Consider the following 16,486-nt stretch of genomic DNA (forward strand, 5'->3'; position numbering starts at 1 on the left):
GCCAATTCGGTTCGGTTTCGGTTAGTGCACACCCAAGATTTTTAGCAATGTACAAATTTAAATGTAGGTCAAAACTGAAGTGACTAGAGGTACAAGTGAACAATGCATATACACTTATACAAGGTCTGTAGCAATGAAACTTTTCCCAAATGTTCCCATACCCTATAATTAGGTACAAGTGAACAATGCATATACACTTATACAAGGTCTGTAGCAATGAAACTTTTCCCAAATGTTCCCATACCCTATAATTATGTTACCTTATTTTTAAGTATAAAAAGTGGTAGATCCCATATGCTACATAATCACTGTAAGCAGACAGCCACCAATACAAGAAGAGTTAGTTCTGAAGTCAGTTAACAACCACATGGCCAAGAATCACTTTGCAAAAGTGTATGGTCAAAAAGAATTCGGATAAGCTCAAAAGGCCCAACCTAGCCCAGTAGCCCCCTTTCCAATGTACAAGTTTCAGTGCAAAATGTACAAGTCGTTATAGGTACGTTGCCTTGATTTTAAAATTAAAACGCGAGCGTATTAGTTCTAATAGTTTTAAAATAGCATTTGGATTTTTGCATATGAACGAAAATAATAAATAAACTGACTAGAACAAAACAAACTCCTTTTAAATCGTGATAACATATTTTCTATGTGTACTTCTAGAAACAAGTTTTTCAAAGTTTTTAATTTTTTTCGTTTTAAAAAAAGTTTAATTAAAAAAAACGGTATTCAAATTACGAGCCAAAAGTTTCTCATTCAAAAACATTTTTAAATAGCTTTTTTTTTTTTTTTAAATATTAGAGTTCTTAGTTTTTATTATTTTTGTTTTATTGAATTTACATGTAACATATTCAAAACAATTCAACATAAAATAAAAGTTACACATTCGGCAACGTTTATCAAATTTCAAGTACATTTGGGCTATGGTTATCAAAAACACTATTAATTTTTGGTAGCATTAAACAATTTAACCTCCTTTTATAAATCTCTATGATTAGCAAGTGATAACTAAACACACTAAAACAGTAAATCACTATGATTAGCGTCTGGTAAACTAAAACACACTGAAACAATAACAAATGGAAAAAGAAAGAATCACACAATGGGTGGTGGTGGAGTTTCCCAAATATCGAACACATTTTCTTCACTATGAAGAGCAAAAAGACGATCACCCCCAATTGAAAAATCACAAATCGACCCACCAAAACTCCTTCGAAGCCTTGAAGTAAGAACCCAATCAGACCCACAAAACACCGAGATGCAATCATTCATGGAGGAAAACAGTTGTCCATCGTGCAAAGCTAATTTAGGGTAACATGGCTCGTCGGGCATTTTCCCCTTCATTAATCGAGACCTTGAACTCCATCGAACTGAACCAGCGTCACGTCTCAAATCCATAAACCCTAAATCTTCAAACTCATTCACAACACAAATCGAGCTGTTTTCTTCCATGGCTATGGCGTCACGGACGCGCCGGTCGTCGCTGTTCACCGGAGACCACATGTCGGACCATGACCAGACCATGGATTTTGACCGGAAGTCTAGCAGACTAATGTAACAATTGTCTTTTCTGGGGAACAAAGTGGCGACTAATAAACAGTTGGACCCGTTTAGCCATTGGAGCTTATCGGCGTCTCCGAGCGACCACCCTTGTGGTTCGTAGAAGAAATCGACTTGTTGACCGGTGGTTTGATCCCAAACGCCGATTCCGTATTCGTTACTTCTGCCTTTACAACTCGAGAATAACTTACAATCATCGGAAAAACTCAACGCACCTGCGGTGTAACTTTTGGCGACGCCGTCGTGTGTGACGTTGAATTTGTATCGTAATTCGCCGGTTGTTGAATTGAATAGCCCCATTCCGCCTTGACCACGGCCGAGCCGCTCGCACGTGCTGATCACGAGCCCGGTTGGGTCAACCGGGCCGACCCAACCCGCGTCATTGACCCGTTGGTAATCGAGGTTGATTGGAGGATGTTCTTCTAACATCCAATCGTAAATGTGGACCATGCTTCCATGAGCAACACAGCAGCCGCCGTCGGAGGATGCTCGGATCGCTGTTCCATCGCCTGGTGCTCGGCCGGTGACGGATTTTGACGGCTGAAGACGGTTGCCGTCGAACTGCCCCCATTTCGCTGACCGGACGTGGTCCATGAGGCCGTAGAACAAGGCTTCTCGATACAGGAGTTTTTCCGGTAGGCTTGGTGGAATGTAAAGCTCGCCTGTTCGTAATAAGTCTAAGAGGATTGAAAAACAATCTGGGTTCCGATCAATGAAGTGTTCTCCGGCGGGATTGATTTGAAGGTCCCAGTTTTCATCAAACATGGCTCCGAAGTAAGATTCCCGGCCGGCGATTGCTAGGGTTGTGGCGGTGGTTTCGAAGATCTTACCACCAACGTTAAACCTCACCCTGTCTTTTTGAACCGCCATGAATGAATTATGAATTCCTCTAAATTTGAAACAAAATTCAACACGAATTCAAAATCTAGAATTAGGGGAAGTGTAATAACATCAATAAAAAGCCGATTTCGTAAGAAATAAGTCAAAGGGTTCGATCATTTTTGAAGCTGACCAACCATGAAACAGGACAGCAGTTGAGAAGACGAAAAAGGGTTGATCTGATTAAGAGGAAGATGCTTAAATTTATGAGAAATTGGGATGTGGGTATTGATTAAACAAAGATTTAGGGCGTGGGTATTTGAACATGGAGCATTAGGTAAGAGAGAATTGGGAGAATTTCGGGGGATTGGGTTCAAAATATATACAATTGAATTGACTCTGTTTTTCTTTTTGATCTTTATGCTCTTCTTTGTTGTCATATCTTCCTATTTCCAATTTTGTCCTTCGCACCTTTGAGGTGTTTTATCATCTACTCAAAGTTTAGACTTTAAACAATTGTGGGGCTCTTTAAGGGGATAATCACCAAAATGATTGATTAAAATGGACTATCATATTGGTTTTTGAATGTTTATTATAAATAATTATTGGTTTGACAAAAAAAATTGTGTTACAATTATTTCATTAATTAAGGTCTCTGTTACAAAGATCTTAGAATTATTCTGTGATTTTTTTATATATAATTTTGCAAAATTCAGTTTATTTTGATGGTTATATCTTTTTTTAGACAAATATTCAAAAGGTGACAATTACTCCCCTCTTCTGATTCTGTTCATATGCTTTTTTTACCATGAAATGTTCAAAAATTGCACGATTCATTTCATTTTCATTAAATAATTCAATATCCATCATCAATAACAAAACAACGACAAAAGACAGAAGAAAAGTAAGTGATGTTAATGTTTGATTATGAAATTTGAATCTTTTGTTATTTGATATAAGGAAATTAGAATGAGGTTGAAGGAAAGTAAACGACATAAACAATACCATATGTGATGATTTTGCCAAAAGGATATGTAGTTTCTATAAAAAAAAAATACGTATACTTCATGTGATGTTAATTAGATATATACATTAATTTTGTATATTTTAACGCATATGGTCTATATAGTTTTTAAATTTAAAGTATATATTTTAAACAATAGATTAAATAATGTTTTAATTTTATACAAAGGTCATCAATATTATTACAATTACCTTTATGGTTATCTATGGAGATAAAGAACAAGTTTATTTATAAATGATGGTGGGATTTCATTGTCATATATTGCACCTCATTAACTGATTATTTATTACAATAACTAGTTTTGGATTTGAATTTAAATTTACTGAGATCCTATTAATTGGACTTTAGATTTTCTTAGAGGACCCCTCATTAATGAATTTTTAGACATAATTTTCCGTGCATTTATAATACCAATACTTTTTATGATTACTAAAAGTTAAATTTTTTTTTGAAACTCGTACTTATCATTTAATTCTTATAAACTTTTTATTTATTATATATTTTATTTTTTTATAATCAAATAATAATACAACATGTCAACGTTTTCTATATATTTTAATATTTTCTATATTTTAATATTTATATAAACCAAAAAATAAAAATAAAATGATATTAAATATTTAAATGAAAACTAAGTATTATTATTATATCGTATTTGAAGTCACTTATTATTATGTTTTCATATAAAAATGATTTTAATAAATTGCACTAAAAAACCGAAAATAAATTAAATTTTTTTTGTTTAAAATATTTTATTTTATATATTTGAAAAAAAATAAATATATTTTTATTTTAATACTTTTTTATAAAAATAATATTTTTTTTCTATAAACAAATCTTTATATTGAGCCATTTTATTATGTAATGATTAGTTTTATTTAAAGTAAAATATAAAATAATCATGAGGGTCTATTATTATGTAATAATAATTAATAAAAAGATAATTATTTGATAATGATTAACTTATTTTAAGAAAAAAGTTAAAATGATTATTAAGGGGTCTTTTAAGAAAATAAAAAAGATCCAAATAGTTGAACCCTTTACTGATTAAAGAAACTATTTTAGTTACTCATTCGATTGATTTAAAAAATAAATAAATAAATTGGGAACTGATTTATACATAACAGTTTTTTGCCATATATAACAATTCATTCGTTATATACTTGTATGATACAACATTTTAAAGCACCAATTTTTATATAGGAAGAAAAATTATTATGTATCATCAATTTCCAAATAAATTATAAAAATAGTTTTTCCCAATTTTAGGAAACTTACCAATAAAACGTGTATACATTAATTATTAAAAATAACCCGTATTTTTTTTGTAAGTTATCTTTATTTTGGCGTTGTTAATTATTAAAATATTAATTAAAGATAAGATCGTGTGTTGCGCGTTGTTGGTCATGCTTTCAATGTAGCTTCTTTTTTTTTTTTTTTTTTTTTTTCTTTTTTTTTTGTCTTGGATTTCCCAAATATTTTCTTTAAAAATTTCCGATGTTTACATAAATAAATTGTTTCTTTTTGTCCTTTTTATTTTGAATCAAAAACTAAATCATTCTTTTTGTCTTTTTATTCGAATTCACATAATAAAACGTTTAATTTACGGATGAGAATAATCTTATAATTTACGATGATAAATTGATAATTAAAAGGTAGATAGATAAGTTTGAATAAAAGATAATTTACGATGATAAATTATTTTTAATCAAGCAAGTTTTCTAGATTTTATACTCAAAGTTAAAACTCCATTTTTTTCTAAATTTTTTTCCCAAAAAGTGAAAATGAATTCCACAAACAAACAAGCCTTACATTTTCTTAAAATAAAAGCTTGTTCTAATTTTTTTTTCTAAATTATATATTCTATAACATCTTGTTTAATTATATTCGGACATGTGGTATTTAAGAGCAAAGTACATCTTTGGTCATTGAATATACTAGATTTCTTTAATTTTTGTAATGATATTTTTATAGCATTTTTGGTCTCTAACCCAAAAAAATATTGTAATTTTGGGACTAAAATTTTAAAAACTAGTTGTAAAAATTAAATCAGGAACCAATAATATAATTCACTCTTAATTTAATTATTGAAGTTTCATATTTGTTTGAGGCTTAAAGTTAAAGCATGACCCTTAAGCATTAATATATTGATATATCCTTATAAATTTAATCGCGATAACACTCTTAATGAACATTAAGCATTTGTATTTATTTGTTTCATTTCCTTTTTTAGGGATATTAAAAAAATATCATATTTGTTTGAGGCTCAGATTTTTTTGGGAAAATGACTCTTGAGGGTAATTAACTTTTGCGTTTGTACTCATTTGGTCCATTTCCTTTTTTTTGTATTCAATATACCATCGAACTTGTTGTTTGTGGTCATCATAACCCTTTTGACCGGCTTTTGACCTGTGATAGTCGGTCAAAGGGTTATGGTGAACTAAAACAACAAGTTCGATGGTATATTGAATACAAAAAAGGAAAGGGACCATCACCAAAAAAAAAAAGAAAATGTCTGAGGAGGGTAACCAACTGTTGAGTTCGTTCTCATTTGATCCCTTTCCTTTTTTTGTACTCAATATACCATTGAACTTGTTGTTTGTGTTCACCATAACCCTTTGACCGGCTATCACAGGTCAAAAGCCGGTCAAAAGGGTTATGGTGAACGCAAACAACAAGTTTGATGGTATATTGAATACAAAAAAAGGGGACCAAATGAGTACAAACGCAAAAGTTAATTACCCTCAACAGTTGTATTATCTACAATTAAAAATCTTGATGTTTTCCTTTCATATTTAAACCATTATGGTAACCTTGACACCTAATATCATTTATATATAGTCATATACTTTTAATTTCATTAACTATAATATCATATAAGCCTTTACTAGTTGCATTATCTACAATTAAAAATCTTAGAAAGTACTCATTAACTTCTATTGGAGTTGTTGAAAGATCTAAACATCGTAAGATAATTGACATTTTGTTCCTTATGACTTCTATCAGGAGCACGATCAAGTATTATTGAAAAGTATTTAGCCTCTTTTACTTTTTTAATAATTTTAGTTTTAACTTCTTCTCCTAATAAACTAATAAGTTCATTTTGCATATTATGTCCAAGATAATGATTATGAATTTCTTTGTCATTAATTCTCCTAATATGTTCTTGAATAATAAGATCAAATTCCGCAATCATTTCAATTATAGTTAAAAAATTACCATTATTTTCTTTATAAATTTTTCATTTGTTCTACAAAATGCTAAATTATTTTTTCCTAAAGTTTTTATTACAGCAATGATTCTTATTAACACATTTTTCCAATGTTCTTTTTCGTTATTTATTTGTTCTTGGATTTTCTTTTCAATTGTTTTATTATCTGCTAATCTAGTTTCTAAGCCAATCTATGACCTCATTCATGTCTTTTAGTATACTAGAAATATTGTTCCAATTATCATTACATTTATGTGCTAATGAATATGTAGATGTATTCACATTAAATAATTTACAATAAAAACAAAAACTTTACCTACATCTATGGAATAAACCAACAATGTTTTGCTCGTATTTTTCTCCATTTGGTATTTTTTGAATATAAAGAGATGTACTAAAGCTTCTTAAATGTTGATCTTTGGGAAGTTTAAAATCATAAATTTTAATAGGACCTTTTTCTACAATTAAATCTCTTAAATTAGTACTAATATTATTCCACCTACTTGGATCATATATGTTTAAAAACGTGTTATCATTTTCACTATTAGTTTATTCGTTATCAATTTCAATATTAGTATGTTCAATATCAATTTCAATATTAGTTTGTTCATTATCATTTTCACTATTAGTTTGTTCGTTATCAATTTCAATATTAGTTTATTCAATATTATTATCAACATTAGCTTGCTCTGGTTCATTATCAACATTAGTTTGTTCTTGTTCATTAACAACATTTTTGTTTGTAGTTAAATATTTTAAAACGACCTTTTTGTTTATCTATAAAAGCTTCTTTTTGCATTTTTCGTTTCCTTTTTGGAGCACCTGATTCATATTTTCTCTTTGACATGTTCATTAATTATTTAATTAATAATAACTATAAGTATAGAACATATTGATTAGGATTATACCACCCTTAAGATAATGGAAAGCTCAAAAACAATGGAATCTGCCAATATGGAAATAGTGAACAATGTAATCTGCCAATCTGAAATCAAATATCAGAAAATTGAAAAGATTAACAAATTCGATCATTCACGACATTTAGAAAAAGCCAAAAACAATTAAAATACAAATTACATAACTTAATAATAAAACACTGTGTTTTATTCAAAAGACATTATATAATTATATGTCAAACAAGAATCTCATTAAAAACAAAACCAAATATTGAGGCCAAACCATAGAATTCAAATAAAATATTGCATGTTTGATAAAAAAAAAAAGCTTGTTCTATCATTCGATACAATGGGTACATTCCATCATAATTCAGTTTTGTAGTATTGATGAGACTTTTCCAGATATTGGAGTTTGGGGCCAATCAACCAAATCAAGAGCCAAAAAGCATCAATCTTTTTAAGGAATGATTCACCAAACAAAGAAAATTGAAGCACTGAGACAAAGATTATTGGTTAGGTGACCATTATTCCATAAATCATCAATATCGATTGAGATTTTTAAAACACTGGTTTCAACTAATCGGCTATTATTTGACCTGAATTACATAATCAGACAATAGGAAAATTGAAACTCAAAAGGGAAAATAGAAGCAGTCAAGCACATTACCGTTTCAAATTCAATGAAGAATCGATTGTCTGTGGAGAAACCGAGAGGCAAGAACAGCAGCGAGAATTAGAACAGTTGCGATTCAGTTGACAGCAGTGGAACAGTAGAATAATTGATTAGAGAAGAAGGCCTGGATCGAGTCCGAGAATGTAGAAAAGAGCAGAAGTTTAATCGTCTTTAATGTTGACGTTGTCGCTGGTGTGATTGTAGTCTTTATAATTGCAAGCGTGATTTTTTGGGGGAATGGGGAGATGGACCGTGAATAGATGGATAAAAGAGCTGCACTTGGAATTAAATGGGGCCCCTTACAATTTGGGGCCCTAAGCCCTACCTTTACAAATTGAAGCATAAGGTCGACCCTGAGACAACCAAAGCTTCATTATACCTTCTCATTATTGTAAAGTGTTTATTAAGGCTAAAAGGTACTAGCAACGGGAATGTGAGTGTTACAACACCCAAAATTTGCTATATCACCTTCCAACATGTTATGACATGAAGTGGGGGTGGTCTTCTCATATTATAACATGGTGGAGAGAGAGAGAGAGATAAAGAGAGAGAGAGAGAGAGAGAGAGAGAGTTTCAGTATGTTATCACACCCACATCTCTTGACATAACACCCCTTAACATGAAAGGGAGATGGTGTTCCCATGTTATAATGGTGTCAAGAGGTGCCATCTCACCCATAAAACTCTTTCCTATTTCCCACACTGTATAGTCTAAAAACATTGTTATATATAAGTTTCTATTAGAGTTTGCCCGATGCACTTATAGAGGTAACTTTAGATTTTTTTTAAACTACTAGTGAGATTTAGTTATTTTTCAATGTTTTGCCATAAGAAAAATTATCTTTTTTTTTAAACTTTAAAGAGCTTTAAATTATACAATTTTTTTTAGAAAATATGTCCTATCAAACAAAATAAGGGTACTCAAAACCTAATTTTTAATTTAGGTTTTATGCAGAAAAATCTCATTATTTTAAGAAAATTTTCAATAAAGTTCTAAATCTTTTTTTAATAGAAATGCTTCATTTCTTTGAAAAATTCACATAATCTGTCGTTTCATGTTAAAATTAAAAAAAAAAGATTTTTTTTCGTTAGTTTGGGCAAAATGTAAAAATAATCGGTACTTTTCTGTTAAAAAAAAGATTTAGGATTTATCAATTTTTTCCAAAAATAATATAACTTTTCTATATTAACCCTTCTAGTTTTAACATTCAATATGTATATTGTTTTATTTTTGGTTTATGTAATATGTTGCTACATGATGTGCACAAAAGTACCCACTAATTTTAATATTTATAACCTAACAAACTTAACTATCTATGCACTTATAGGCAGTGTACCTAGTCAGATTACAATATAGCTTGGGTAAATCGGGTGTCGATCACAGGGAACGGTGTTCTAATTAATTTACTTACTATTAACTTAACCTAATTTATTAACAAATTTAATAAAGGGTTTTATCTGATTTTACAAGATCAGATGAACTTAAATCCAATTCAATAAGTAAAAACACACACTCTTGTTTAGATTGAATCCACTTCTCCCTTATGGCTAGCTAACAATTACGGATTACTAAGTTGATTTTTAATTATATTAGTAATTTAGTTCTATCTTACCAATATTTAACTAATTCATGTCAAACCATGTATGTTCACACATAATTAAACACAGAACTAATTATAGTTGTAAATATGCTATATAAGATTTGTTGTGTAAACGCAATTATGATCACAATTCTCGTTCTCTAGCACAACTAAACTTTATTTATTCTAATTATTAACTAAGATTGGTCAATCCTAGCTCTAACAATTCAATGTTCACTAAATTATTAGGTAAACAGGTTCATGCAGTTTAACGGTCACTAAGCTACACAGAACATGTAATTAAGCAATTAGATAAACAAATATTAACATGCTAGGTCATACAAATTAAACACAAGCAAATTTTCACCAACTAAGCTTAATCCATAATCATATAACTATTCATAAGTTCAAAGCTTCATCTAGCTAAACAAGAGTAGCTAGATTCAGCTGCTCATCATAGTAATTAAACTAACACAGCTAAAACTAATGAAAGACATGTTCTAAAAATAAACCTTTACTTCTTTTGGTGTTGAAAACCCTCTTCCAGAACCTTTCTTTCGTTCTTATTCGTCTCCTGGAACTCTTTTTCTTCTGCCAAAAGTCTCTCCTTTCGTAATAATCAGGAGGACTTATATAATCCTCAAAAACTCGCGCCACGTCGTGGCCAGGTTGCGCCACGTCGTGGGCTTCAAGCAATCCGTATCCTTCAAGGAAATCCTCCGCGTCGCGATGCTTATCTTCTAGAACACCCGTGCCACGTCGTGGGCTTCGTCGCCACATCGTGAATTTAGCTCTTATCGTGAATTTATTATTTTCTTGTCTTCCAAGCCTCCCATGTTCCCCATTTTGTCACCTTTGGTCCCTTTCTTCGAAAATCCTTTGTATTGACTGAAAATAACAATTTAAACTCATAAGTATCATTATTCTAAACATATTATCAATTTATTAATAAAAATGTACTTAAATACTGCCTAAAAATAAGTATAAATATGGCAATATCAAAATACCCCACACTTAGGCTTTGCTTGCCCTCAAGCAAATTTAAACTTAATTCTTAATTACTAAAACTACACAGAACAATCCGACTCTAGTTCAGCCATTATGCCAAAACCTCAACGCATGCATTTGTGTCTAAAATTCTCCTAAAGTACCCCCCATACTTTAAATACTCACAATCTTCATAAACACTCGCCCACTTTTTCCGAACAATGCTCATGTTATGCAACCCTCCGAATCCATCCGCAGAAAACCTCCTATCCTCAAGGTATTTTTAGTTGAGCAACCTAAGCATACATAAACTAGAATTACAATTTTTCGATACCACTATGGAGCTCTTTTTGGAATTCTTCAATTCTTTGACATTTGATCTTTAATTTCTTTGAATTCACCACCATTGTTGATTTGATTTCTGGTATCTTCAACTTTTTAAATTTCTTAAGAATTTTGATCTTTTGATCTTCACTTTATTTGCTCCAAAATTCTTCACACTTTTCTTTCCGTAATTCTTTCTCTCTTTTTTTTAACATGTACCTCTTTTTTTTTCACTCAAAACCTACATGCTTAAGCAGAGGCGCTCAACCTCAACCTTTATTGGTTAATGATAATAATTTTCCTGGATACATTTCAGGTTTAGGCTGCTAAACATATTGCATCCCTCAAACCAAGCGGGGTTATGTTTTTGTTCCATGATTTCACTAAAATAAGGGAGGCCACAAATGCACTATAATGTGTATTGGCTCAACTAAACATTTGAACTTTCATCGGATCATCCTGCATAATACTAGCAATTATAGCTCAAATTATTACTACTAGATTCAATTAATAAAAATTTTAATTTTCAAAATTTTCTAGCAATTTACTTTTTCTACCCCTACCCCACACTTATTTCATACAATGCCCTCATTGTATGTATAAAAACAAATCAAAATTAAAGAAAAGGGAGAAAAAGGAATAGACTCCCCTGGGATAGTGGCGTGAGCATCTCCAAAAGCGTGGACAATGTACAATTAGACTTCCAAAAATAGAAACTCAGTGTAGAACTGGTTGAATACGTAAATAAACCACGAACCGGACTCGAAACTTCAACTCGTCAAAGTGGGTATTTGTAAGGAAAAATGTGGCAATGATAAACTGGATCACGTCGTGGCATATATCTGGACATGTCGTGATATGGGTTGAAACCGCGAACACCAAAAAGGTAAACTACTATAAACTGCAAGAGCGCCACGACGTGGCACAAGGAGTCCACGTCGTGGAAACTGAACCTCAGCAGAAAATGACTTGTTTGCTTTATTTACTCTAGCAGCTTTGACCAATGGCTAACTGGTTTCCGACGCTTCTATGCAAATATATTTCCCAACTATAAACTCTCTCCTAATAGACCCCACACTTATCTTGAATTGTGGTTCCGACTCACGACTCTAAGCTTCCTTGACTAGACAAACACGACTCAAAAGTTAACCTTCTATGCTCCTTAGAATTCCAACGCTAATCTGAAAAATTAGATCAACCCAAAAGAAAATAAAGTAACATAATAGTCTTAATAAAGTTTTACATCACACACCAAAGTTAACATAAAAAAAACTACTCTAAAACAAAAGAAATAAAATCAATCATCATCTTGATCTTGTGCTCCACTTGGCCCTGCTCCATCATCTTGTGGACGCCATAGCTCCTCCCATGTCGAAAAATAGGGATACTGTGGTGGCATAGAAGGTGGTCGGGTCACACCCAAATGTGCATAAATACCCTCTGTAAGCTGGGTATGGTAAATAGCATGACCTCGTAGATTATCCAAATACGTTCCCACCCGACTCTGAAAAGGGTCGGTGGGCACTCCCTGCACATACTGCGAAGCAGCACGCTCTCGTTCGACCTCACCTCTAGCCCGCACATTCCGACGCCTCGGCCTAGCTGGTGGCTGTTGTCCCGGTTGCACCTCCTCCTGCTCGTCATCGATTGGTGGTATAACAAAACGACCCCCGATATTCACCACCGCTCGCATCACACCCAAGACTTGAATGGTCAAGTCTGTGTCCGGGAATCGAGTGAGATTCCTCACAAAGTCATGGGTCAAAATTTGATATGACCTAGCCAGGCGAGTAACCAAATGTCCCCCAGTAATCGGGCTCCCAGGCCTAGAATTGGCCGCTTTCTTCCCCATAAACCTCGCCAACATATAAGGCAAATCACAGCAAACCCCCGGGGTAATAAGTGTCCATAAATAAAATAGATTCTGGATGGGGACCTTATCACCATGATGCTTGTGATTGATTGAAAACATGATAAGACGGTGCAAAAATCGGAAAACAGGATTCCGTATTTGTGACTCACTCGAGTCACGAGTGTTGTACTCATGGTTAGAAATGCCCCGCCATAACTGCACATCCAAAGTACCCGGAGCAAAATCCCGCACACATCCAAGCAAGAAAGGAATAAAAACACGGAGATTGCGTCTCCACTTCCGTATAGAGCCCCATACGCCAAGCAAACTCCCGAAGACTACACTCACGATATACACCCCCCAGACGAAACACAAGTGCCCTATTGTAGGTGACATCAAGGGTGCGCTCTTCAAAACATACGGTAGAGAAAAATTCTACCGACAATTCCCGGTACACGGGTTCTTGAATGGCGAATAAATTCCTCCACCCGTGACAAGTGAACGAAAATTGATCTCCAACATAAGTCTTCGACCAATAACGTTCCAGCTCCACTACCATTCCCACTCTACCAAGCCATCCCCAATCAATAATTGGGGCTATTGCAAACTCCCTATTGTATAACTATCCAAACCGATTCTCGTAGGTTGTTAGCAACGGTCGGGGAATGTTTTGAGGAAACTGGTATAGAGGATGTATGCTTGCTACATCTATCGGGTCCTCTTCCTGCTGGACAGCTCGTCGTGGTCCCATTTCTGCAAACAAAAGCAAAGCAAAGTAGCAAACAAATAACACATTAAAACATATAAAAATGGTCTGCCAGAAGTCACGACGTGGCCAGGCTGCGCCACGTCGTGGGTCGCGTCGAACCCAGACTCTGATCGGTCCTGTTTACATGCGATTTCCACAAAAATAGTTCTTGGGGTTTGTTCCTATGGACTTTTAAATAACATGTAATCTAAAATCGGACACTAGATTCAACCAATTTCGTGAATCATTCAAACCCTTATCACGAAAACTTGAAATTGGAAGAAATAATTGCCAAATAATGAGTAAAACACATACCAAATGGAGTAATTAGCAAGATCTTGCAAGGAATTTGGAAGTATAATAAGAAATTGGCTGTAGGGTTGTGATGTTCCCGTGAGTGCGGTAGTCTCCAAGTGGGGGATAAGGGGTTTCTCGGTCAAAGGGTTTTAAGTAATTGGTCCCCCCTGATTTTTAAAGGCCACGACGTGGCAGGCTATGCCCACGTCGTGGACCTTAAATTTCTTAAGATCGTGCATTCTATTTTAACCCACGACGTGGCTGGCTATGCCCACGTCGTGGAAACTGTCAGATGCCAAATTTTAATAATATTCATCATATTAACTAATTTCTTTGCATATCATTCATTATTTAAAGTTCCCTACAGCTATTTCTCTACTTATTACTGGTTTTTAGATGATGAATTGATGTCTTTCCTAATTAAAAATAAAAAAAAAGAAAATTTTAAAAAGAAATTGCAAACCAAACTCGGGTTGCCTCCCGAGAAGCGCTTCTTTTTCTTGGAGTCTTGAGCTGGACTCCGTGCCTTCTACGTTGACTCTTCGGAAGAGTCTACCACCAGGATCTTTTGTTCCTTGAACCGCCGTTTATAAGCTTGAACTCTCTTTTTATACGCCTTCTTTGAATTTTCCTTTTTAGCTTTTCCATCTTCTTCATGCTTGCGTTTTGTGCCCTTTGTGTGTTCCTTGCACTTCATAGCGTTCTCCTCTTCTTTCACCACCGGCCTTGTTACTTTTGAAGTGACTTCCTCTTCATCACTTGTCATTTCCTCGTCCTCTTTGCTCACCCAAGAAGGCGGGTTCTTATAAGCTATGACTTCAATCAAATACGGAACAGATGCCCTTGGTTTTGTCCTCTTGTCTTGATGAACTGCCTTTATCTCTTCTTCCATAAGCTTTTCCAACTCTTCTAGTTCATTCTCCTCATTAATCGTGAACACCTCTTCTATATCTTCTTGAAAGTCATTTCTTATCCCGAAGACTTCTTGTTCATCCCCAACCCTCAAAGTGAGCTTGGACTCGCGAATATCAACCAGGGCACCAGCAGTGTTAAGCAATGGCCGACCAAGGATTATCGGAACATCCGTGTCTTCTTTCATTTCCAAGACTACAAAATCTATTGGAAAAACAAATTTTCCAATTTTCATCAAAATATCCTCCACTATGCCTCGGGGTTGTGTCACCGAACGGTTCGCCATGTGAATCTTCATTTTTGTAGCCTTCATCTTCTGAATCTCCAATTTTTGATAAAATGAAAAAGGCATTAGATTAATGCTAGCCCCGGAATCGGCTAAAGCATTAACCTTCATTTTATTCCCAAACTCGCATGGAAGAGTGAGGCGTCCAGGATCCCCCATCTTTTCTGGTGTTTCTCCCAACACAACTTTTGAAATTTGCTCACTTAAAATCACTGTAGACTGCTTCTTTAATTGCCTTCGCGTATCTATCAAGTCTTGCAGTAATTTCTGGTTCTCGGAAGCTTTGGATAAGGACTCAACAAAGGGAGTATTAATTGGAATCCCTTTCACATGCTTCACAAACTCTAAATGTTCCTTCTCCAGTTGACTAAGTGCTGCACAGGTGGGAAATGGCATAGGTGGATGATAATCTGGAATAGGCTCAAAAGATTTTTGCTCAGACTTGCGCCACGTCGTGGCCAGAGGCGTGCCACGTCGTGGCGAGCTTGGTTCAACATTTTCTCCATCTTCGATCCTTGATTTCTTGGGCTGCTGCGGTTCTTCTTCCAACGCCTCCAAGAACTCAGATATTGTATCTTCTTCAGTATCGATGGCCATTACGTGAGATTGGGCTTTTACTTCGGAATTCTTCAGGGACAATTTTTCATGAACTAAAGTGGCTAGTTGACCAAATTGTACTTCAAGGTTATGGATGGAGGCTTGCTGGTTCTTTATCAATGTTTGTTGTTCCATGATAGCGGAATCCGTGGCATCATGTCTCTTTTCCGAAGCCTCCATAAACTTCATCAAAATGGTCTCTAGGTCGGGTTTCTTCTCGATTGGTGGCTGCTCCTTTTGGTAAAAGCCTCGACCTGTCTTCCTATACTTCTCTTCTTTTTGCTTTTTATACTCTTCATATGGCAGCCACTCCTTCTTCGGTTTCCTCCAGTCGTCATCAAACTTATCCCCACTAGAGTAGCACACTTGAGCTTTTCTGTTCCCAAACTCATCCATATTGCAGTCCTTGGTCAAGTGTGGACCACTGCATCGCTCGCACCCCACTCTTATGGCATGTATCGACTGGTCCATTTGTGTTATCCGACGATCCATGTTATTTAGCATGGCCATGACAGCTGAAATTTCTTCAGTTTGGGCCCCTCCTCCGCCTTTACTTCCGTCTTGCCTCGGGTTATGGTATTCGCGGGAGTGTTTCGCGAATTCTTCAATTAGCTCCTTGACCTCCCTTGGATTTTTCTTTGTCAACGGTCCTTGAGAATCAAGGAGTTGTCTTGTCATCACATTGACCCCATCATAAAAGATTGACATCTCTTGCTGCACATTT

General features: G+C 34.4%; 1 protein-coding gene across 1 annotated transcript; it reads right to left on the bottom strand.

Moving 5' to 3' along the window:
* Positions 1-955: 955 nt before the first annotated feature.
* LOC111880294 (BTB/POZ domain-containing protein At4g30940) lies at positions 956-2,868 on the bottom strand. Its single transcript, XM_023876707.3, has one exon. The coding sequence runs from the start codon at positions 2,425-2,427 to the stop codon at positions 1,093-1,095; it is 1,335 nt and encodes a 444-aa protein (XP_023732475.1). The 5' UTR covers positions 2,428-2,868; the 3' UTR covers positions 956-1,092.
* Positions 2,869-16,486: the final 13,618 nt, after the last annotated feature.

This window comes from Lactuca sativa, chromosome 8 (assembly GCF_002870075.4).
Source record: "Lactuca sativa cultivar Salinas chromosome 8, Lsat_Salinas_v11, whole genome shotgun sequence".
Classification (NCBI taxonomy): domain Eukaryota; kingdom Viridiplantae; phylum Streptophyta; class Magnoliopsida; order Asterales; family Asteraceae; genus Lactuca; species Lactuca sativa.

Excerpts from the sequence above, each read along its gene's own strand:
- LOC111880294 (XM_023876707.3), bottom strand. The coding sequence starts at position 2,427 with ATGGCGGTTCAAAAAGACAGGGTGAGGTTTAACGTTGGTGGTAAGATC.